Raw genomic sequence first — 23,939 nt, 5'->3', positions numbered from 1 at the left:
TTTTCTTCAGCCTTATGATTGGAGATGAAAAGGGTGATGGGGAGACAGGAAAGGGAGGAGCTGATGGTCCCTACTTTTCTGAGAAAAGGGGGGGGGGCTTTACTCCCTGCTTGGAGATTAGCATAATAAGACTCCAGTATCTCCTGGAGGGGGATCTTCCTGGGCCAATCTGGTTCTCTGAGACTGGTGGCTGCAAGGTCTGGAATGGGATGGGGGAGGCAGAGCTCATTGCTCTGAATTTCTGATGTACTATCAGCAGAGGGTCTTTTCTCACTTCTCAGTTCTCCTTTATAAAGTGTATTTTCTGTAAGGGGAACACTGCTTTCTCAGGAGAACTGCTAATTCCTGGAGGAGTAAGCCATTGAAGCCTGCATGGGAACACCCACTCATTTGCAAATTGGCAAACAGTCTCTCCCACAAAATAGAAGAAGGCTTGATTCAGGGCTTAGAGGAAACAATGGAGCCCATTTAACAAAGCCAACATTTAATGAACTCAAAACAATGTGCTTCAAAAAATAAGTTAATAGAGCAGCCTTTTAAACTTTAATGCATGCTTATTAGCTTTATTTTTTAAAGTATCATCTGATCACTCAGAGTTTACCAGTTTGTTTATCATTATGATTAATCACCCATATGATTTAGTGGTGAATGAAAATGTTGATTGGAATTTTGCAAATGACAACCTTTCTGTGTCTGGGCGAGTTTTCACAAATCTTACAAGACCTTCAAATAGAACAGGCACCCTCTATTGGCTGGCAATTTGCAAAAGAAAGATACACTTTTTGCAAGCTCACCAAGCTCACCTTTCAGATGAGTCTGCCATAAAATCCTTTTTATCAAACCCTTGCTAGATCCTGGGATTGTGAAATCTTCCCATCAGTTTTATTTGTGTTTTACGGAGAAATAGCAGTGGGTCTCAGGGGGAGATGTTGCTTTTGGATGTCTCCCAGTGGCACCTCTACAACTCCATCTTCATCTCAGGATGAAGGGGGAGGAGAGCAGACAGGGGATGGGGTCAGGCAGTGGAATGGTGGGTAATTACCGGGGGAAAAAAATAAGAGCCTCCTCCCTTTTATCAGGGCAAGTATCAAATACTGTTTGGCCCAAGTACATTTTGTCCCAATCTGTTTCTTATGCAAATACAACATCTAGAAACCAGCCTGCCACAAAAGTTGACTCCGCTTCCCAACTTTATTCAACTTGCCCTCGAAAAGAGTATCATGTACCTGATTGTTAGCTGGGTCCCCCCTCCAAGAAATTGTAGGCGAGATTTTATCATTATCAGCCTTCTCTAGAAATCAAAAGCACCTGCTCTTTATTCAGGTGGGCTTCTAAAGAAAGAAATATTCCCATTAGAAAACACCCAGAGTTCATACGGGAACGCTATTGACATGCCCTTCCAGGCCAAGGATACCAACCTCAAACGAATAAACTTTCTGGCAACAAACCTGTATTGAACGTTTACAACGTGCCAGGCACCGTGCTAAGCAACTTACGTGTGTTATTTCATTAGGTCCTTGCAACAGCATCGGAGGTAGGAAGCCTATTTCATAGATTTGCCAACTAAAGGCTTGGAAAGGTCAAATTACTTGCTCAAGATCAGACAATTGGAAATGTGACAAAGCCATGACCTCTTAATTCCAGAACCTGTGCTTTTAGTTACATATGACATAACTCAGCACCGATGACAATAATATATATTATCTAGCAGTGATCCATTCCTAATAGGCTCCCCTCTTTGAGTTTCCCAAACAGAATGAAGCATAAAATGAAAATCTTCCCTGACGCCCTGCCCCTATTGAGAAAAATAAAGCATGTCTATGCAAACCCATTTATAGCAAGCCCTCCTTCTCCACAGTTTCACTTTACATGGTTTCAGTTACCCATGGTCAACCACAGTCCAAAAATATTAAATGGAAAATTCTAGAAATAAACAGTTCCTAAGTTTTAAATTCCATGTCATTGTAAGCAGTGTGATGAAATCTCCTGACATCCCACTCTGTCCCACCATGAACATGAATCATCCCTTTCTCCGGCATCTCCAGGCTGTGTGCTACCCACCCATGAGTCACTTAGCAGCCATCGAGCTATCAGATCTACTGTCATTGTATCACAGTGCTTGTATTCAAGTCAACTTTGTTTTACTTAATAATGTCCCCAAAGAGCAAGAATAGTGATGCTGACAATTCGGGTATGCTAAGGAGAAGCCATAAAGTGTTTCCCTTAAGTGAAAAGGTATGAAAGTATAGGAAAAAGCATAATATATACTGTATAGGGTTTGGTACTATGTGAGATTTGGGGCATCCATCCACTGGGGGTCTAGGAACATATTCCCCGTGGATAAGGGGGGACTATGTATATCTCATTTAATACTCTGAGTAACACCATGTCACAGACATTATCCTTTCGGGAGAGGAGGAAATTAAAGCTCACAGAAGCTAAGTCACTTGCCCGAGAACACACAGTTAAGAAGTGGTAGAGCTGGGTTTTTTATCCCAGGCCCAACTGCAGTGTCTATCTGTCCACTCTGACCCTATACGTCTTCACAGCATCTTGCAGGGGCCCATCAGACATTTCCACTGGAAGACAGGAAAGGATTACAGGGGCTGTTCCTTATATAACTAGGCTGTTTTAGGCCTCTGAGACTTGGTTTACTTGTTACTTCCTCTGCTGAGCATGTTGATTCTCCCTGTTTCCCTCTTTACCACCCCACATTCCCAGGACAGACCTCCATGGCTCTGTGCATCCCCTCACCCACCCACCCAGTTCCTAGTCCACTGACTTGCCTGTCTTCCCAGAACCTAGTCCAGTGCCTGCTATACTATAGGGGCTCAATACATGTTTCTAAAAATGGAGGGAGGAAGAAGCTCAGAGTTAGTGCTAAGCCCTAGGAAAGAAACTCAGAGAAACCACACAGACTCGTGAGGTTCAAGGGCCGATTTCTGCTCATGTAGTAATGAACTATGGAGACCAGAATAAATGTGCTGATATTTCCAGGCTGCACTAAACTCAACCTTAGTTTAAAAAAAAAAAATTTAATACATTCCCTCCTCCTCCCCTCTTCAGCCCATTTAATCTTTATCCATAAAATATATTAAGTCTGTGTGTGTTATACAATACAGGTGTGTCTCATGTTACATGAAGCTACAATGGACACTTTGCGGTACTTTTCTTTGAGAAAAAGAAAAATACCTCAGGGACGAATACATGTTGCTGAAATGTGTTAGTTGTCTGTTCATATTATCTACTTATTTATCTAGTACTTTACAGTTTATAAGAGCCTCACATCATTGCTCTCCCACCCTGAGAGAGAAACCCAGGGCTACAGCCTCCATTTACAGAGAAGGAAACTGAGTCACAGAAATTGTTAATGGCTTGCCATATGGCTATTTCCACAATCCTTAGACACCATCATGGTAAGGCATACCATCAATTTAACCATAGGTCTTGAGAAGGTAAGGAAACTCTACCCTCTTCTATATGCATATTGATTAAAAGACATAGCCCAGTGTTTCTGAGACATTACATTACATGGGCTCAGAGGGAGGGAGGTGTGTCATAAAGTGAAAGACATGTGATAAGTAGCAAAGCAATGACCTCACCCAGTATTCTAACTGTGAGTCATTGTGTATAGATAATTTAGTTTCTCAGCTACACTATAAAGCACTATAAGGCTGGGTATTTTTCTACACTTTTTACATCTGTCTCTCCAAGGGCTTAATGTAAAATATACTCTCAGTTGATTGATAAAAGGCCCTGCTTCCTCTAAAACGAAAATTAAAACAAACCCAGATTTTTCACTCTTAAATTTCTGGGTGCTAAAAATCCCCAGGTCAATCCCCATATATTTGGAAGCTTCCCAGAAGCAGCATTTTAGCTGTTGTTCTCCAGTTGGATCTTGTTTGGTGACTAAGGATTGAATCATAAGATGGTCTTTCTAAGTTCCTTCTTCCAGTGTCATTGCTCTGGGAAACTAACAAAACTTCAAAAGCCTAGAGCTTCACAATGAAAAGTTATATTTCACAATGCGTTCTAGAGAAACTTCAGGAGGGAACTCCAGAAATTCAGAGTTTACTGAAAAATATTCAAGGAAAGAAAAAACCCTGACCATGTTTGCATCACACAAACAGCCTAGTGTTTGTTTATCAGGTGTAACACTGCTGAACTTGAGTCTTCTTAAGTTCAAAGTTTAGATCGCCTACATAAAAAAATAAGAAAGGAAGAAATAAAGCAAAGAAATCAAGACATGAAGAAAGAAAACTTTCCCCTAGAAAAGTGCAGAAATGAATTTGCCTCCAATCCAAGTTATATTTTTGTACGAGGGGAAAAAATTCAACTTTTAATTCCAATCCTGGTTGAAGTGGTTAAACAAAAGTTTTTCCAACTCTGTGAAGTAAAAGAAATTAGACTCAAGTGGCCGTAACTGAGCTTCCCATCGGATTATTGTGCAAGGTCCCCTTTATTCCCCCCGCAGTGGATAATGTGTGTTCATTGTGATTTATCTGGAGCCGGTTTCTTTTACACCCTCGCCCTATATAAAGTCAAGCTAGGACTGGGGCTGGAGATTTGGGCAGCTTCTGAGAGGCAGCGTCCACAGTCTGGAGAGAATGAAACAGTTGGGAACATGAGCAACTGCGTGTGTCATTGACGCTCCCAGTGGTATGAGCCTCACTTTTTGCTTCCCAGCGCAGACCAGGAACCATTAGAAACAGGGCAAATGGCCTTACGGATCTCCCTTCGAAATACCCCCCAAGGCTGTGTGTGCTGCTTTGTTCTCACCCTTCATTTTAATTGCTCGCTTGTGTTTCTGACCTAGAATGATCAAGGCTCAGGCCCTGTCGGGACGGTGATCGCTAGGCCAGCTTGGTTTGGCCACCTGGCAAAGACCAGGTTCTGAGAAGCAATGGTGCTGAGGGCCTTTGTGCTGCTGGCCGTCTTTGTGGAAGCCTCTGCGAAATCATGCACTCCAAATAAAGCAGGTATGCCCCGGGGCCAGTCCACTTGCCTGGAAAGGAAAGTTTCCTAAAGCTTCCCTTTGCAAAGAAAGCTCAGGGCTCCATGCCTATAGTGTTTATGAAAGTGCAATAATGTAGCCAACAGAAGCATGTTAGCCTCCAGTGCCAATCAGACTTTTACCACAGGAAGTAAAAATGCATTGGATAAATTTAGACTTTTTTTAAAATTAGAGAATGCTAGATAGATGGATAAATAGCTAGAGATAAAATCTCCACATTTTTTCCTATTTTCTACTTGACTGTTGAATTTCTGTCTTGTACCATGAATTACTGTTTTGCAGCACTGTGCATGAAACGGAGATAGTTTTTTAAGTTATGTGCTTGTGTTCATGGGATTTAAAAAATTTTTAATACATGTAATATAAAATATTATATATATCTCCAATCCATCCAATCTAGCTTCACAGATCTATTCCTTAAAATAGATTAAGATTTAAAAGTGGACCAATTTTGAATACTTATTAAGCGTAGGGCAGATATTACACAGATATAGCAAAAACAAAAAAAGTGGAACTTCAGTGACTGAGGATGGGTGAAACTTTTTTCACAGCTCATGAAGAATAGCCAGGAAAGTGTTTTGTATGCTTGGGTGTGACTGGAAGCCACTGTTGTTTATGTAGAGTAATATGATTACCATATCTGATTTCTAACCCTGTGTATCCTCTTTCCAGATGTCATTCTTGTGTTTTGTTATCCCAAAACCATCATCACCAAAATCCCTGAGTGTCCCTATGGATGGGAAGTACATCAGTTGGCCCTCGGAGGGCTGTGTTACAATGGGGTCCATGAAGGAGGTTACTACCAATTTGTAATCCCAGATTTGTCACCTAAAAACAAGTCTTACTGTGGAACGCAGTCTGAGGTAAGTCCCAGCCACACAGTGAGGAGTCACTAAGATGAGACAACCGGAACCGAGAATGAGACATCTGTTGTCCATCCTTCAATGGATTCCAAATTCACCAGTTTCCTTTTAAGAGTCAATCCTGACTCTTATTTCCTGGGGTGTTAGTGTTATTTAAACTCTTCTCTTCTGCTTAGTTTAAGTGACTCTTTGAATTTGAATTTTATTCTCCTACTTTGTTGTGAGAGCCAGCTAGGTCACCTTCTGTGAGTAGAACAACGTACCTTTCCCACCTCTACCTTGCTTTGAGTTCTGAGCCTGTGCTCATGAGCTGCCATCCTTCTTGTGTTGGATGGACGAGACATCCTCTGCCTAAGATTTTGAAGTGGTGATAAAGTGCATTTGAAAGGGCATTTTAAATGGGTAACCAAAGTACAACACTATTCATAATTGGGTTTTGTGAAATACCCAGGAAAAGTGATCAGAATTAAAAGGAACCACAGACAACCTCTTGTGAATATCTTATATGACAAAGGAGAAATCTGAGACCTCCCAATAAAGTTACTAGTTTGGGGCCACACAACCAGTAGGAATGTAGTCATGAAGGTAGCATTTCCACTGCTGACAGCTAGCTTCCCTACTGCCTTGGGTCTCAGAAAATGGGACCAAAGAACTCTCAGGGTCACCTCCTCTTCCTACAGGCCCCACAAGGATTCAGTGATTAAGTAGAAAGAGTCAAGGACATGATTAACAAAACAAAAAAACAAACAAACGAAAAAAATCACGTCTTTGAGAATCCTAGTAAAGTGAACTACAAAGTATCTGTGTGGTCTTAGGTAGGTCACTTCTCAAGCAGAAGTTGAAGATCCCTCTCGACTCTAATATTCTGTGATTTTAGCTTTCAACAAGTCAGGAATAGTGCTCATGATTGGAAGGATAGAGCAAAGAACTAGACAGTAATGTTCTAGAAATGGGAGATTTCTAGAAATCACCCTAAATGGGTGAAAGTAGTCACGTAAGATCTTGGACAAAGGAAATGGATAAAAAATTGATGTTGGGAAATAAAGATTCCTGAGCCAGTTCTCTGGGGTCCGAAGCCTAGTGAGTATATGGATTTCTTGGATTTGTACAACATTCAACTTAGATTATTTTAAATGATCTTAGTTGAACAGACTCAAGAACACTTTACAAAAAGGATCAGACAAAAAGAGTGGGTGCTACTCTCAATGGCAGACGTTCATGTCTCCCCATGGGCTTTATTCCTGGCCCATCTTCAATCACTTTTCCCAGGACCCCCATTCTCATCATGGGAGGAGAGGGCTACCCTAACTGCCTTCTTCCTTTCTCCAGTACAAGCCCCCCATCTACCACTTCTACAGCCACATCGTTTCCAATGACAGCACCGTGATTGTGAAGAACCAGCCCGTGAACTATTCCTTCTCCTGCACCTACCACTCCACCTACTTGGTGAACCAGGCTGCCTTCGACCAGAGGTAAGTTGCTCTGAGAGTGGAGGGCGGGCTGCCTTGCGTGTGTTCTGCAGTCCCTGTCAATCAGGCATGTTTCAGTCCTTATGCAAAATTCTCTCCCCTTTTCAGAGTGGCCACTGTTCACGTGAAGAACGGGAGCATGGGCACATTTGAAAGCCAATTGTCTCTCAACTTCTATACTGTAAGTGGTCTTTAGGTTCCCATTATCGCCCTGCAGACTTTCCAGGAGATGATGGGATGCTCTCTCAGGATTTGCTCTTCTCTAAGCTCCATGTAGAACCCCATTCTTAAATTCAAGTTGAGACATAAGCTTTGGTCTAGCTTTAAACCGCCTTCAAAACTAAATGCAGCAGAAAGGCAGACTTATAAATGAAACAAAAGTGCTGAAAAGTACCACAGAGCCAAAAAAATAAATAAAAGATCAACCTTCCCATTTTATAGATGAGAAAATTGAGGCAAGAGAAATCCTGTGAGTTGCTAAACGTCAATAGACAGTAAGACAGCCAGTGTCTTTACTCTTTATCAAGATGAGTTTCCACTACAACCCACTCTAGAGACTTATATTAGAATCTAGCTCTTGTTAAAACATTGGCAGACTAGTGAGCATCCTAGCTGGGATAGGGCTAAGGAGAGAGGTTGGGCTTGGCCTCTGCTGCCTAGTTCTTTGGCCTCTAAAGCCCCTCATGTAATGGGCTTCCTTGTTGTCTAATTGGGGCGTTCTGCTTATGTTGACATCAAAGCTAAAGGCACATTTTGGTCACTCTCAAAATAAAGTGCTCCAGAGAAACTAAAACTGCAATGGCTATTAGCCCAGCTGCCCTCCTGTGTAGAAGGGGTGCTTTGTTTTTTTACACCTGAGGCTTCCACTGAGGAGGCACACACCAGTGACACTAGCCCAATGCGCTAGAGGAAGACTCGGGCAGAAACAGAAACCTTTACATAGAACATTATAACAAGCAGATATCCTTAGAGGCCATTGTTTCCAGTCCATTCATTTCACAAAGAAAAGCATGGCATCTGGAACACCACTGACTTTGAACTTGCTTTACTTGCTCATGGAAGCCATGAGCCATGTTGAACTCAGAAAGCGAGAGTCAGAAGGGACCCTAGAATAACCTAGTCCATTTACAGATGAAGATCTGAAGCCCCGAAGGAGGAAGTAATCTGCCCCAGATCCCACAGGTAGTTCAGAGCAGTGCCCAGTCTGGGACACACATCTCCTAACTCTGCTCTCAGAGGCAGACTTAGTATGAAGGGAATGAAGCTCAAGTCTCATGATCTGTCACGTGCGCAGGCTCCTTTCAGGGCCACGTGTCTAATTTTGTATTCAAAATGTTGATTCTTTTAATTAAAGAGTGCTCTCCAAATTACATAAGCCTCAAGGTCCCACAAAATCTAGATCTGACCCTGGCCACACGCCACGAGTGGTTACATCTAAAAAAAAGAGGAATCCTATATAACCCCTTGACCTGTCATCAGGAAGGTAAATACAGCGTGGACCACCTGAGTGCTGAAAGGATGGCAAACCACTGTAGTAACTGATGAAGGTGGTTTAGAGACAAAACATAGGCTTCACGCCTTGACAACAGCCTCAGGGGACATCCTGATGACAGGCTGTCTTTACTACAGCGTTCCTGTCTGGAAGTGCATGATTGCTACTTTAATTAACCACATACAATTACAGATAGGAGCCTATGAAGAGTTTACGACAGTTGCAAATGGAGAGGCAGCAGGATCATCAAATATCAAGACCCCCCCATCAGCCATGTTGGGCTAAGTTTCAGACATAAATATCCAATTTTAGAACAGGAAGGAGCCTGTTCTTTTTTAAGAGAGAGAAAAAAAATTAAGAGGCATGTTCTCAGCATTACCCAGACCATCCTCTGGGCTGAATAGATAGACTTTGAATGCCTCCTTGAACTGTTCTAGAAATAAAGCTAAGGTCTCCCCCAGGGTCCACCAAGATCCTCACAGAACAGACTCATCAAAGAGGGGGCTCTGATGTTAGGATAGAGTCATGGATATTCCCACCATGGGCTCCATTTCCTATGCCTGACCCCTGCGATTGGTATTTTTCTTCTCCTCCCATATTCCACTTTGAGAGCATTCTTGTGTGTTTCTGAAGCAACAGCCGCTCCCTGCATATATTTCCATCAAATTACCAGCGACTGAGCTGTGCCCTAGATTGCACAATGCAATGGAATCAATGCACTGCTAATTGCTTTGAATTCCGAGAGCTCCAAACGTTGGGCTCCAAAACCACCAGGCTTCCTCTCTTCTCTCTCTCTCCCCTCCTTCTCACTCCTGCCAATGGTTCATGATTGGTATTCTTGTCAAAAAGTTGTTTTGCTTCCCAATCCAAAAATAAAGGAAGGTAGTCAGCTCGCAGAAGTAGCCTAGCACTGTGGGAGGAAAGTCGCCCTTGACATCAGATTACTGTTTTGCAGCCTGGTTCTCCCATTTACTAGTTGTGTGACTCCGGGCAAGTTCTAACCACTCTGGGCCTCCACATACACATTTGTTAACTAGGGATAATAATCGCACTCACCCATACGTCTGTTATGAGGATGAAATGAAATACTCTTCATGAAGCCTTTACCACAGTGCCTGGCACAAAGTAAGCGCCTATGAGAGTAGTCATTCTTATTATTTTCACCTTTGACCCATTTAAAGTGGAAACTGAGAGCTCTTAGCACTAGCATTGTTACCTTTATGGGACTGAATATCAATGTCAGTATGGGATTAGGCTGATTTATATTCAATAAAAATGATACTGGTCATTTCTCTTAATTAGAAAGAGACAAATGAAAAAGCTTGGGATGGAACAAAGGCAAGCAATAGAGGCCAAAATATGTAGACTGGAATTCCAGAGTCAAGACAAACCCCAGAGGTGATCAACCTTGCCCCCCCACCAAAGTCTAAATCCCTTCTGCCAGATTGCTGAGAAGTAGACTCCCTACCTCCCCCAAGGACAGTAGCAAGTTGGGCCTTTCCATTTTAGATCAGCATGTGGTTTCTGACTTCCTGAACTCCGGCCCATTGGTCCTGGTTCTGTCTTCTGAAATAATACTGGGTAATGACGTTGCTGACAGTCCTTCAACTCTCTCAAGCTGGTCTTTCCCAAGTGAAACATCTGCCCACGGTTAGTGGTCCAGGCATCACCCTGGTCACTCTTCTCTGAGTATCACCCACTCAGTGCCCCTATAGTAAAAGCAGAGCCCAGAATTGAAATGTTATATTCTTGACCTTGTCAGGCCAATGCAGGGCATAGTGAGTCAGAGGTGACCATCTAGGTTCTAGAAGATTCTAGGGACATATTGTAGGGTAATATTAGCTTTGGGAAGTTTTCCTTCACCACTGTCTCACACTGAGCTTGTGAGCAGAAGCAATTCCCAGATCTTGCCCATACGAACTCTGTTAACATAGATGCACTTGTGTCATTAGCTGGTTATGACTCGATCTTTTGGTCAGGTGAAGGGCATGATTTTTCAAGGTGCTCTTCCATCCTTTCCAATGCATGAGTAGTTCATGTGGTGTTTCTATGTTTCCAGGGATGCCAGACCAAACTCTACAGGTATTACAGGGTGAAGCTCTCTGGAAATAGGTCCCTAATTTTCCTCTTACACAGAAAGTAGGGGGATCTCGTGCTGAGGATTGCCTTAGCGATAGGGTATGAAGTGAAGAAGCTGACCATTAAAAGTATTTTGCTCAGAAATTGAATTAACTGTGTAGATTCTGTTCTCCACTTTGAAACAGAATCAGGCAGGTTCACCTGAGAGCAGGGGCATTATTCCAATATCACAATATTCTGCTGGCTGGCTCCTGGGAGATGGAGCTGAGAGAAGCACCTGTGGACAAGTTGGGGACTGCATTATGGCCCCCAGGTCAGGTCCCACATTTGGAAATGCTCTCCTGAAATATGATAAATCTCAGAAAATAACAAGGAACATTAAAAACCACTGTAAATCTGTCATTTCGACCTGCTAGTAAGCCACTTGTGATTAAGAACATTCTTGTTTAATTATTGCAACCACGTAAAGGGTGCAAGGGGGCTGACATATGGGAAGAAAACATATGACTTCTGGGTGACTGAGTCCAGGAACTTTGGCCAGACTTGCAATCAGTAAAATAACATAGGAGGCACTCGAAGATGATTCTGGGGCCTCTCAGCAAATTCCCTGAATTTGACCATTAGGGGGTTAAAGTCCATTTTAACCAGATATCCTTGCCGCCAGTGTTTACCTATTGCAGCTCTGCAAATCTCCAAGTCCACGAACCTCAATCTTTTAACTAGTATCCTGGTTTAAGCTTTATGCTTCGATTACATAAAATCAGCATCATAAAAAGATTTCTACAAGACAGGTGAAGGCAAAGGTTATTCCCTTTTTGCTGGTGGGGAAACTGAGGCCCCAAAGGTTGATTGTTCATCCCAAATTAGTGGTGGGAGTTAGGATTAGCACAGAATCCTTGTCCTTCCATTATGATATTTTTGTCTCTGGAGGCAAAACTGGGAGAGTAGTTTACAGGTCGTTACTAGAGTTGAATGAACCCAATATGCAAAGAATGGAGAAATCAGCCTCCTTTGGGTAAGTCAACTGAAAACTTGGCTATTATCCCTAATAACTCATCCAGAACTGCCTAATGACGATGACAGTTGAAGCCGACACATGCCAGGCTGGTGACCAAAGGCTGCTGCTTCTGTGCTCTAGTCATGGCCACAGCTCCCAGCTGGATTTAGAGTTGAAACCAGTCTTCTGGATCTATCTCCATAGCCTCTCCAACTTCATCTCCTGCCCCCCACTCACTTTCTACCTTCCCCCCACTCTCCCTCTTTACTCCGTCATGCTCCAGCACTGGCCTCCTTACTGTCTTGCAGCCACTTTCCCACCCTCTCACCCCAGGGCCTTTGCCTTGGCTGCAACACCCTTCCTTGCATGCCCTCATGCACTGCAGAAGTGTTTCTCGGTGTCAGTACTTAGTGGGGAAGCACAGGCTTCGTCACCTCCCTGAAGTCTTGATTCAAATGTCACAGCCTCAATGAGTGCTCCCCAACATTCTATGTACAATTGCAGTTTCTCAATGTGGCCTCATGTACCTGTGCCTTTTGGGTTAATTCTCACCCCCACCCCACCCCAATTCGTCTGCTCCTGTTGGACCCACCTGCTCAGTCTGAGAGGTCATAATGCCTAGTGTCGATTTCCTTCCAAAGAATGCCAAGTTCTCCATTAAGAAAGAAGCCCCTTTTGTCCTGGAGACGTCCGAAATTGGTTCAGATCTGTTTGCAGGAGTAGAAGCCAAAGGGTTAAGCGTTAGGTAAGTACGTTTCCTCCATGCTTATGTTTTTTAATACAAAGAAAAAAAGACCAGCTGAGAGACTTTTTAATCACTGGGTGGTTTTTGGCATATAACTCTCTGGCTCAGAGTGGTGTGTACTGTTTCATTTCCAGGTTTAAAGTGGTTTTGAACAGTTGTTGGGCCACACCCTCGGCTGACTTCATGTACCCCTTACAGTGGCAGCTGATCAACAAGGGGTAGGTACTGCCCTTCGGAGCACACGTGGAGCCAAGTGAATCTGGGGCAACTGGCTTGGGGTAGCTTGGGAAGGAGAGACAGAGCCTCAGCAACATCCTCTGGGCTCCCAGGCTAAGGACCGATACTAGCAAACATTTATATAGTGCTTTCTGGTACCAGGTCATGTTCTGAGAGCTTTATCATATATTAACTCATTTGCCTTACAACAGGTAGGTATTATTACTGTCATCCCCATTTTCCAGATAAGGAAACTGAGGCCCAGGAGGGGTCAAGTACGTCACATAGTTTGTGGATGTGTGTCTATGGGGAGTAGGTTCAAATTCAATCAGTCTGACCCCAGAACTCTGGTGGGGATTCAATCAGATAATCCACATACAAAGCTTAGCACGGAATACCCAGTCGGTATCCAATCGATTTAAATGCCATCATTGTTTTCATTATTAATTCAGTAGATAATGAAGAGCCCTTACAAGTTTTGAGTAGAGGACTGAAGTATTGGAATTGCACAATAGAAAGGCGATTCTGGAAGTCATATATAGGATGGCTTAGAAACATGGGATGGAAAAAAAAGCAGATGAGAGGCTATGGCAGCTAGCAAACCGAATGCAATAATACCTGAACTAAGGTGCAGCCAAGTAAATGGATAGACCATACAAGGGAGGGAGAAATGACTTAAAAAAAAAAAAAAAAAAAAAAGCAACTAATTGGATACGAAATGGAAGGAAAGACAGGGCAACACGTCTGAGGAATATGTGACGAAGATATTGTGCATGTGAGGAAGTGTTTGTTGTTGGCTGCTGGGGCTTTCTGGATAAGGGACTTTGGATTCTCCCTGAGCTCAGGGATAACATGCTGAGCTCTTGAGGTTGAAATTGTCCAGACACACTTAGAATTAGAACTTTGGAAAACAGAGGCGAGGTGGAGCTAGGCTAAGACGTGGGGCATCTTACACACAATGAACAGTAAACACAGGAGAGGCCATTCCCCAAAACGAAGCAGACCAATGTGCTTTGTTATTACTGGAACCCATCAGAGCTTAAGTAACAGGGGGGCCGGGGACAAAAATGATTAGATAACAAAAGGTTGAGCCACTTTGGACCTTTAACTATTTATGTTTATTCAACAAACACTTGTAAAGCACTTACAACATATCAGACATTGCTCTAGGTAGGTGCTTTACAAAAATTAATTTATTAAACCCCAAAATGTAGGTAGTATAATCATCTCTATTTTATAGATGAGAAAACCGAGGTACAGACAGGTTCTGAAACTTGCCCAAAGTCTAGAGCGAGTAAGGGGGTTGATGATTTGGGTTCAAACTCAGGTGGCGTGATCTCCTAAGTGGCATGGATGGGACAGGCCAGCAGAGCCACATCTGAGCAACCCAGCAAAGCTTCCTGCAGAGATGGGAGCTGAGTTTGGGTGTTTATTTCACGTCTGTCATTGAGTGACTCCTTTAGGTTCTGTTGATGATGGCACCATCCAAGGACTTCGGGGAGATACTGAAATAAATCATTGACCTGCCAGGACCTGAAATTACCCTCAGGCATTGGTGTCCTCTCTCAGACAATAGCCACACTGGGGAAATGCTTTTGCCACACCCTGGGATCTCCTCCCTGCAGATAATTGTGGTGCCAGTTGCTTTCATCTGACAGATGTGTAATATGGCAGAAAAAGGAAAGCTTGTGGCTTTCGGGTGGTCCATACAAGGGTCCTCACACTCGACTATACACAGGAATTGCTGAAGGTACCTATTATACATGCAGGCACACAGTAAGCCTATCACTCCCGAAGGTCCCTGGGTGAGCCCTGGGGACCTGCATTTAAGCACAGCCATATGGAAGAAGTCCTGATCCATTTCCATATTCTGCCTAGTCGAGATACTTGACGTTGGAGATACATGCACAAAGGCCAGTTCCAACAGGGAGAATGAGGAAATCCGCTCCCACAACTCCCCACATGCTTTCGGTTCACACTGGGCCCTTTTGGAGGAAAACCTAGTTTTCAAGAGTGCCTGGCGAGATCAGAGTAAATATATTATCAGGAAGTGTGATCCTCTGTGGGGAAGGAGACTCCTATGGTGACAGTGTGAAAGCCTCCCTGTGGGTGTTGCAACATCCAGAGATGTCTGTCACAGAGGGGCAGGTGCCACAGTGGCACCCAGAGGCAGCAATAGCAAGGCCTCCTCCCTGCCCCTGACAAAGCTCTTCTTACATTGTTTTCCATTGGCTGACACCATGCCTTGAGCACTCCAGCTGCAAGGAGCTATTTTAAGGACTCATGTCTTGGTTTCGTACAAGAATCTCAGGTTTATTGACCAAGTGATCCTCCAAGAGTCTTATTTCACAGCTTGGAAGATACCCCCAGCTCTGTCACTGCTCAGAGGCCACCACAAACAGAGGGCAGCTTCTGACCCTGGGTCTAGATCGAAAGCACAGGGTTCACCCCTCATTTCCCTCACTAAGTCCCACAGTAATGCCTTCCGCCCTATCTCTAATTTGGCCCTAATGTGCGGTTCTGATGGAATGGGGTGGGGGAGGGGACATCATGAAGGTTCCCTGGGGCAGCTGGACTGCTCTGTGGTGTGTGCGGATTTGAATGAACCCTAGAGTCACAGGCAAGCTCCGGGAGGTGCATGAACTTTAGGAACCACTGTGGTGTGTCCACTGGTCTCAAGCTTTTGAACCCACAGAACTTTCCCACAGATGACAGTCTGGTGCTCCTGTCACCTGCAGACGATAAAGCCCCACTCTTGTGTGGGCCTCCCTGTACACTCCCAAGAATGACTGTATCTGCTCCCAACCCCTGGTTGAATGGCCCTTAAATAGGGAATCTGTGTGGTGTGGTAAATGAAAAAGTGCTTTGCTTAAACCATAATTTCTCAGTCTCAGCACCACAGACATTTTGGGCTGGATTATTCTTTGTTGGGGGTGTGGGGGGAACTGTCCTGTGCCTTGTACAATGTGCATCCCTGGCCTCTACTCATTAGATGCCAATAAGACCTTTCCCCAAGTCATGCCAACCACAATGCCAAATGTCCCCTGGGGGGCAAATGCCCCCAGGTGAGAACAAATGGCTTCAACAGATGCCTAGCTGTGTATTATTTTTTCTTTTACAGCAACTGTTACATTGGGACTTTGGAACTTCCCAACTATTACATTCTCATTATAGAGAATTTAGGAAATACATAAAAGAAGAAAAACTGTCCATCATTCCATCATTCCGTAATAGCCAGTGGTAACATCTGGATGGTAGCCTTCCAGTTTTTTCTGTGCTTATGTTAAAACTATGCCCACACTTTTACAAAGGTAATTATGTCATATAATAGATACAGCATTTAAGTAGTATAACGTAAATTCAAATTCCCAGAGGCCAAACTTTGTAATACACACAGAGAAATGTGTTGGGTGAGACTTGGGCTTAGGTGGCTGTGGCAGCACTTTGGGCAATGCTGTCCCCAGCATCATCGTCTTTATCTTGTATACACGCTGAGAGTCTGTACAAATCCCAGTCAGTCCTCCGGGGGGCTTTATCTCGGGGATGTCACTTCTTTGGGACAGAGGTGTGGTGACGTCCCAGGTGTGTGGCTTCCCAGAAGTCACCTCCTCATTGCCTGTTCTAGCCTGACTGTAGAATGGGGACAAGCACACCCATCCCGTCGCTCCTCAGGTTGGCCCCATGGTCCAACCTGAGATGGTCCAAGGGAGATGCTACCAGCCAGAGTGCTTCGGAAGGGTAACGTGCTATACAAAAGCCCAAGGAAGTGTTGTTGCTGCACATGAACTTGCCTCAGAAGCCCTCACTGTCATCCATGAGGTAATGTTTTCTCTTCCCCCCTCCCCGCACCCTTTGTGCTTCAGCTGCCCCACAGATGAAACAATCCTCGTGCATGAGAACGGGAAAGACCACAGGGCGACCTTCCAATTCAATGCTTTCCGGTTCCAGAACATCCCTAAACTCTCCAAGGTTTGGTTACATTGTGAGACGTTCATCTGTGACAGTGAGAAGCTCTTCTGCCCCGTGGTGAGCCGCCTCGCGCCAGAACGAGAGTGTTACCCAAGGGAGGGGGGGTGGTATTTGAGAAGCTGTATTTTTAGCTGGGAAACCGTAACCAGACCAGACTAGGTGTGTGTTGAGGACACGCTGGAGGAAAGGACACTGGGTGTGGGGCAGACAGGGCTCAGAATGTCAACCAACAAGCTATACAGTCTGGCACATGTCCCTTAACCTCCGGAGTCTGGTTTTCTCATCTTTAAAGATAGAGTGGTGAGATGTAATGGTGGCCCTTCCTTTTTCAGAGAGCAATGGTAGGTAAACATGAAAGCAATAATGGACATGGCAATGTTTTAAAAAAGTTAAAAGCACAAGGGAAATTAAAAATCAACAGGCCTTGGATGGAAGCCCAAAGGTGCGTATTTTTAGCTCTTAACTGGCCAGTTTCCCCTGTGCATCCCACACCTAGAAGTTGCTGCAGCTTCAATCAACATGCGTAGCAAATTCAGGTGGGAGATAGTTTTCACTTGTGAGTGGGTGTGAACCTGGCCCTTCAAGCAGTGGTTCCAAAGTGCGGTCCACCCCAGCAGCTTCAGATTCACCTGGGAACTTGTTAGGGATGCAAATACCCTGGCTCCCCAGACCGCCTGATTCAGAAACTCTGTGTAGGCCCCACAATCTGTGCTTTCACAAGCCCTTTAGGGGATTCCGGGGCACGCTCAAGTTTGAGAACCACTGCTTTAGAGACCTAAAAGTGGTAAATCCTAAACTGTGACCTCCTCCAGTCCATTTGGACTAGAGAGCTGGGTGAGGGGGACACGGTGTTTCTGAATAGGGTATCTACTCACATCGCCTATAGTAACCAACAGATGTATGAGTATAATCTCTAGTTAATTCGGCCAGAAAATGGTCACTCACGAGTACAAATCGAGAAAGGGAAGGGAGAAGAGAAGCATTTAATAGTTGATGAAAGCATAATTATCGGCAGGACATCGAAAAAAGAAAATGAACCAGAACACATTTTGCAAGTGTCCACTTCTCAAATAGGTAAAAGCCTTCCTTTTTACCAGAACAAACTGTCAATTCCTCCCACACCCAATGACCTCTTCCAGCAGGATTTCTTCCATCTTGAAAAGTTAACCACATAAACCTTTCTTTTCTCAACTTAAAGACGGGAAGAAAAATGTCCCTCTGGGTTATTTAAAGAAATAAGGTAATTACTATCTGATAGCTGGGGAATATTGACTCTTTCAAGTTTGTGACTTTTTTTTTTTAATCTTTTGTCTTTCTCTTTTCTCACCTGTGTTCATTTCCCATCCCATCTTCCACCCTCCTCTCATCTCTGCTTCTCCTGAGTCTTCAGACTTGTGACAAACGGAAGCGCCTCCTCCGGGACCAGACAGGAGGTGTCCTGGTCGTGGAGCTCTCCCTCCGTAGTAAGCGTCTCTGTTTTCCCAATGGTTGAGTTCACTCTGGGCTGCATCCACAGGCACAGCCGGTTGGAGCATTTTCACTGAATTGCCAAACCAGTTGTGCCTGTAGACACAACCTTCACCTGCAACTTGAGTCTTCTTAATGGGGGGGCTGGGTAGCTTATGCCAAACCAAGGCGGTGAGGTTAGTTAACTACCCTGAAAAGCTCTACCTACAACCTAAATTCCAATGTCCCTGAGGAATTAGGGCATGCTGTGCTTCCAGATAAAGCCTGCCATCCATAATAATAATAGAGATAGAAATGTACTGAGAACATCCAGTGCAAGTCAAGTCATTATTGAGTAGCCAGAGCTGTGCCTGGCCTGGGCTGGGCCCTGGGGTTTCAAAAAGAAAGGAGCCCCACATGGGCTTTGTCCTCAAGAATTTATCATCTAGCAAGGAGAGAGGTGTTCAATGCAAAGGGAAAGGAGATACTGTCAATGGCGGTGGGAGAGGTTGGAGGGTGCTCTGGGCGTACAGGACAAGGGATTCCCCTTAGCCTAGGGCTTAGGGAAGACCTCTGTAGAGTTCAGGTTACCGAAGTACGGCTGTGGGGGTGGAGGAGAAGGGGGGTGGTCATCAAGGCTGCCACCGGATTTTCTATGGCCTGCAAGCTAAGAACAATTTTCACCTTTTTATGTGTTTGATAAAAACCAAAAGGACAATGTTTCATGATATATCAAAATTATATGAAATTCAAATTTCAGTTTCTATAAAGAAACTTTATTGAAACTCAGCTACACTCGTTCATCTATGTGTTGTTTCCAGCTGCTTTCAAGCTAAGTTGGCAGCATCACATAGTTACAATAAAGATCACACAGCCCGCAAAGCTGAAAATATTTACTATCCGGCCCTTTGCAGAAAGTTTACCAACCCATGCCTTAGAGGGCCAAGAAGAAAATGGGGTGAGATGAACCCTTTGTAAACCCTCCTATAAACTTTGTTCTCAAGGCAATGGAGAGCCTGCTGGTTTCATCAGAGGGAAGACAGTCAGATTTGTGTTTTAGAAACAGCTATGAGACTTCTCCTTCCATGATCTTTTCTTAAACCTTCGGCATTCTCTCTTTACCCACTACAGGCAGGGGATTCTCGAGTCTCTATAACTTCTCAGGTAAGGAAAAAAGGCAACCCTGGGAAATATCATGGGGCAACACATTTAACATGCAGATGTGTGTTTAAAAGACACTTACCTTTGGCCCCAGCAAAGCCTTTAAGAATTGAAAATTACTCTTTAAAGCACACCTGAGTGGGGCAGAGGGAAATGGAGGTAGAGAAGTCTTTCTCCAGCCAGTCCCTGAGCTCTGAGGGGAGGGACAGGTTGGGGTAAATTGGATCAAGCAGAATTGGATCCCACAAGTCTCGACAAACACATCACTAGGTGGCTTTGCTTTGTTCCTGCATTTAGAAAATGTGATTTTCAATGATCTGTTAATTCAACAAATATTTGAGTCTCTGCTACGACTCTGCCCCCCATCAACTAAGTGACCTTGGGCAATGACCTCACCTGTCCATTCCCCAGTTTCCTCAATGAAATTGGGGTAATAATTGCCACCATTGCACATGGCTGTTGTTTGGATTAAATATTATAGCTAAGGGCACCAAACAATGCCCAGCACACAGCAGACATCCATTAGCGATCAGCCATAATTACTATGACTCTGTACCAGGCGCTATTCTAGGCAGTATAGCAATTGCAATGGGAGGCAGACAAGGTCCCTGCCCTTCCTAATACTTGTGAAGTGTTGGGGTGGGGGAAGGAGAGATAGCAGCCAGGAAAGCCTCTCAGAGGAAGAGACATTTCAGCTAAGACCCAAGATCTCACCTGAACGATGAGAAGGAGGCAACTACGCAAAGACTTGGGATGGAGTAAGACAGTTCTATTTACGAATAAACTCACAGATGTAGACTTTGCTCTCGCAGTTAGAGGAAACCGTGTAAACCAACTTTTTAAGACTCCAATCCAATCCCAGATTCTAATTTTTCATTACACTCGATCTTAGCCAAAAGGCCAAGAAGTGACTGATTCTAATTTTTTAAAGGCAGTTCTACAGCTGAAGCCTTACAGTGGAATGAATGTACCACCACTATATTATCGAAGTTCAGATTCCCTTCTGCCAGAGGTCCATATCCTAGGTTTATCTGTTGAGTTTTTATAAAAGTCAGCTATACAAACCCCAAGGGATGAACAAAACTGACTTGGCATAAAAATGTGCAGAATTTATTATGAAATGGTACTCAACACCCCAAGGTTGATTCTTTTGTTGAGTTGTCCTTGTTCCTCGTTGAACTGTTTCTGAGTGTACTGTCTCCTTTCCTGTCTGGTTCACAGACGTTTTCTACCACCTCATCGTGATGCTGGGGATTTGGGCCGTGTTATAGGAGCTAGCCGGCCAGGCAGCTGCAGCTCCTCCATCCGAGACCATCTCCTTTGTCGATGACAAACTCACACTTGGTGTGCTGCCAAAAAGAACAAACAGAAGACCGTGTTGTTGGGGAACAGACAATAGTGCTTTGCCAAATATGTGTTCCAATGATTTTTGTGAATTTCAGTGATTGTTCTTCTTTGGTGCCCTACTTCCTCTTGTCTCTTCCTGTGGCCCTTAGATCCTGCAGTCCCTCCCTGTGGCTGTTGGACGGGTCTTCTTTCCCCATACTCAAGGCAGGGCTGTGCTGGACTCCTTTGAAAGCTCTTCGAATTTTAAAAGACTAGCACAGCCAACCAAGTGCAGCTGAGCATGTTGAGGAGACTGGAGGGCATAACCACGAAGCCAGTGCCAAGTACAGAATGCACAGGAATAGCCAACTCTGCCAAAGGGGCCTTGGTCACTGGTGCCATGCAATTCTCATCTGAGGACCACAGCAGGGCCACCAGGCAAGGGTTCCAACCTTTCAAACGATGATGTGGGAATCAGAGTGGAATACAATAGTTTTGCTCAAATTTGAGTAATATAAAGGCAAACGATTCTTGAGAGCCCCCAGGGCTAACCCAAATTATTTTACTACAGGGTTTCTTAAATATGTATAAACATTGTATAGGTATAAACTCCTTATTTTATTGTTGATATATAGTGCTAAAATCAAAAGAAAATTACAAATTAAATAGGAATAAAGCTGCAAAAAGACTAAAACTCACACTGACATTCATTTAACATCATAATATAGCTTTGCCTAAACGAAACTGCTGCTTACGCAACATGACTGCAGAGTGACAGCCGTGACGGGTCCTCGGAAGCTTGTCAACCCCATTCTATCATAGGCCTGGCGATGCCTAATGCTCTCACTATTTTTTTCTATTTGCTCTACTAAGAAATCTTCATCTGTACAAGTGATCTGGTCTCATTTAGCTTTTACTTCAACACTCAGACCCATATCTGTTTTCTCTCTCACAAACTTATGATCATTAGAATGGAATCAACAAAAAAATCAGAACCACACTTGCAAAACATGGCCCATGAAATCATGTGATGCCACACCCTAATAACACTCCTGCCCCAGTGACCCAGAATACATTGACATTAGCAATGTACATGGCCAACAAAACAGAAACTGAATAAACCAATCCTGGTCAAAAATTCACAGATCCCTACGAATGCACCATGGACCGCAGTTTGAAGCTAGAGGCTGGCGTGAGATAGGAAAAGCCAGAGCTCTAAGTTCCTTTCTTAGACTTGTACACACTTACTTAGTGGGCTTATAATTTGAAAATACATCAGTTTGTATCTCCGTATTTTATGTATTTGAGAAGTTTTGAGATCTGTAGTTTGAAGGTGCTTTCTATAACTGTGTTAGGGAACTGAGAAATGTCCTCAAATGTCTGGAAACATAAAGTGCATGTTTGCTTAGCAATAGGTTAGATTAAAATGACTCAATGTGCTCTAAACTGGTCTCGAAGCTGGTCTCAAATAGGTTTGGCATCTCTTCTTCCTGTAAATTTAGTATTTCTGTAGTCAGAAAAGACAGAAGACAATTGACTGGTTCTAGTTTAAAACTCTTAGCTAGTATATGCGTAGCCATAGTCACAATCCTTGGCTGTCAGAGTAGTTTTGCTTTATTTTATAATAATGTTTAATGATCTTGTATCTTCACTTGGTGCTATGGAATAAATAAAATGCCTTATAATAAATAACCAGTGACTAAGCTAACAGTGTTAATATATCATGTTGATGGCCAATTCCTCAACCCTCCCAATGGTTTTGACAACTAGACCTTCTTATTCTCACGTGTATACCACAAACGTTCCACCATTCTATCTGATATTTACAATTCAAAAATTCCAGGATTGGGTTTCTGATGCAAGGAAGTAAAGCCATTTCATATGATTAACATTTGGGGGCAGAAAGTCTTTTTGGTCCTCCCTGTCTCTAAAACCCTAATGTCTATCAACAACTGGATGTGTTTTGACTAACAGTCAACTAAGAGCCCTTCACGTCTCGTAACTCCTCTGTTAAGGAACTAAGAGAAAGCGCTCTCAAAATAGTCTCTCTTGCAAGTTCTCATGAGTGCTAAACACAAAAGAGACATTTAGAGAAGGAGAAGAGAGTACATTCTCCCTTAGGTATCCTTGGTTGACACAGAAAAAAACACTGGATATAGATTTTAGGTAACTGCTGTTATCAAAATTCCTGGTTATCATCCCTAAAGACTCTCTCAAACCTTGAGTAGTATAAAAATATGTATATTATGTATATATATGTATATTTAGACATGCATATATACACACACATATATACTGAGTACACACATCACATAAATGTCTATTGATTGATTGATAAATAAGATCGAGAGATAGAGATATGGAGATAGTGATAGAAACCTCTGGGCAGACGAATAGTTCTGCCAATGGAAACGCTCAGGAGCTCGGTGGAGACTGTAAAGCACTTGCCCCGGCCCCTATACAGCATCCCTTTTTCTGAAGAAAGGAAAACATTCCACCAAACCTTTTGTAAAATTTGCTATTAAAGTCTCTCAACCCACCGAAACGTATTTTATTTCCCTATACAGAGCTCAAAACTATCCCCACAAAGGCAGCTCAGGAGTCAAGCAAGAAAGAAAACCTTCCTAGTCCCATTGGTTTTCCCTTCTTCTGTCACGGGACATTCAATAGGAGGTCTCAAATATGATACAGCATTCAAATTGCTCTGCCATACTCAGGAGCAGCTACATGGAAGATAAACTGGATGTGAGGAATTGTGAGGGATAAAACAAAAAGAAAAGAAGTGCTATAAATGCATGAGTGATTCAGTAAATCTATTACAAGAACCACTGAATAAAAGAACTTGGAATCCCATTCTTTGTGTAAAGGGGAAAATATTCATAGCAGAATGGATGAGCCCGTCTTTGTCTGCTGGAGATTACCCAAAAAATGAAAACACATCATAAATGAATGAAAATTTCTACTTAAAAGTCAAGCCTCGATTGCATCCTTTGCTCCGTGGATATGAAAGAAATTAAGCAATAAATTGAAAACGGGACATAATCCATTTGGAAGCTACAGGGCTCACAGCAGTCAGAGCTCCAGACCAGGCCTGCCAGCGGCTGGCTGCAGGGGTCCTGTCTGTGTGGAGTGGCCTAGTCCTACTGGATTTCAGGGATCGTT

General features: G+C 43.5%; 2 protein-coding genes across 2 annotated transcripts in view; one reads left to right on the top strand and one right to left on the bottom strand.

The window, feature by feature from the left end:
- Window positions 1–4,577: 4,577 nt before the first annotated feature.
- Window positions 4,578–23,934, top strand: TECTB (tectorin beta). The gene is made up of 11 exons (XM_019725138.2): window positions 4,578–4,659; window positions 4,817–4,979; window positions 5,687–5,877; window positions 7,207–7,349; window positions 7,455–7,527; window positions 12,556–12,659; window positions 12,794–12,877; window positions 16,739–16,901; window positions 18,235–18,307; window positions 19,422–19,454; window positions 20,673–23,934. The coding sequence occupies exons 2-11, from the start codon at window positions 4,904–4,906 to the stop codon at window positions 20,720–20,722; spliced, it is 990 nt and encodes a 329-aa protein (XP_019580697.2). The 5' UTR covers window positions 4,578–4,659; window positions 4,817–4,903; the 3' UTR covers window positions 20,723–23,934.
- The window catches only part of LOC109444060 (guanylate cyclase 2G), a 42,537-nt gene continuing 38,822 nt past the window's right edge, over window positions 20,225–23,939 (bottom strand). The window contains 1 exon segment of the mRNA XM_074339069.1: window positions 20,225–20,800. The gene's annotated coding sequence lies outside the window, so the exon portion shown is untranslated.

This window comes from Rhinolophus sinicus, linkage group LG07, assembly GCF_036562045.2.
Source record: "Rhinolophus sinicus isolate RSC01 linkage group LG07, ASM3656204v1, whole genome shotgun sequence".
NCBI lineage: Eukaryota > Metazoa > Chordata > Mammalia > Chiroptera > Rhinolophidae > Rhinolophus > Rhinolophus sinicus.
The sequence above is the reverse complement of the archived record's forward strand: the minus strand, read 5'-3'. Positions and strand labels throughout refer to the sequence as shown.

Excerpts from the sequence above, each read along its gene's own strand:
- TECTB (XM_019725138.2), top strand. The coding sequence starts at position 4,904 with ATGGTGCTGAGGGCCTTTGTGCTGCTGGCCGTCTTTGTGGAAGCCTCT. Across the intron at positions 4,980-5,686 it reads ATGCACTCCAAATAAAGCAG|ATGTCATTCTTGTGTTTTGT; the intron begins GTATGCCCCGGG and ends TCCTCTTTCCAG. Across the intron at positions 7,350-7,454 it reads CAGGCTGCCTTCGACCAGAG|AGTGGCCACTGTTCACGTGA; the intron begins GTAAGTTGCTCT and ends TCCCCTTTTCAG.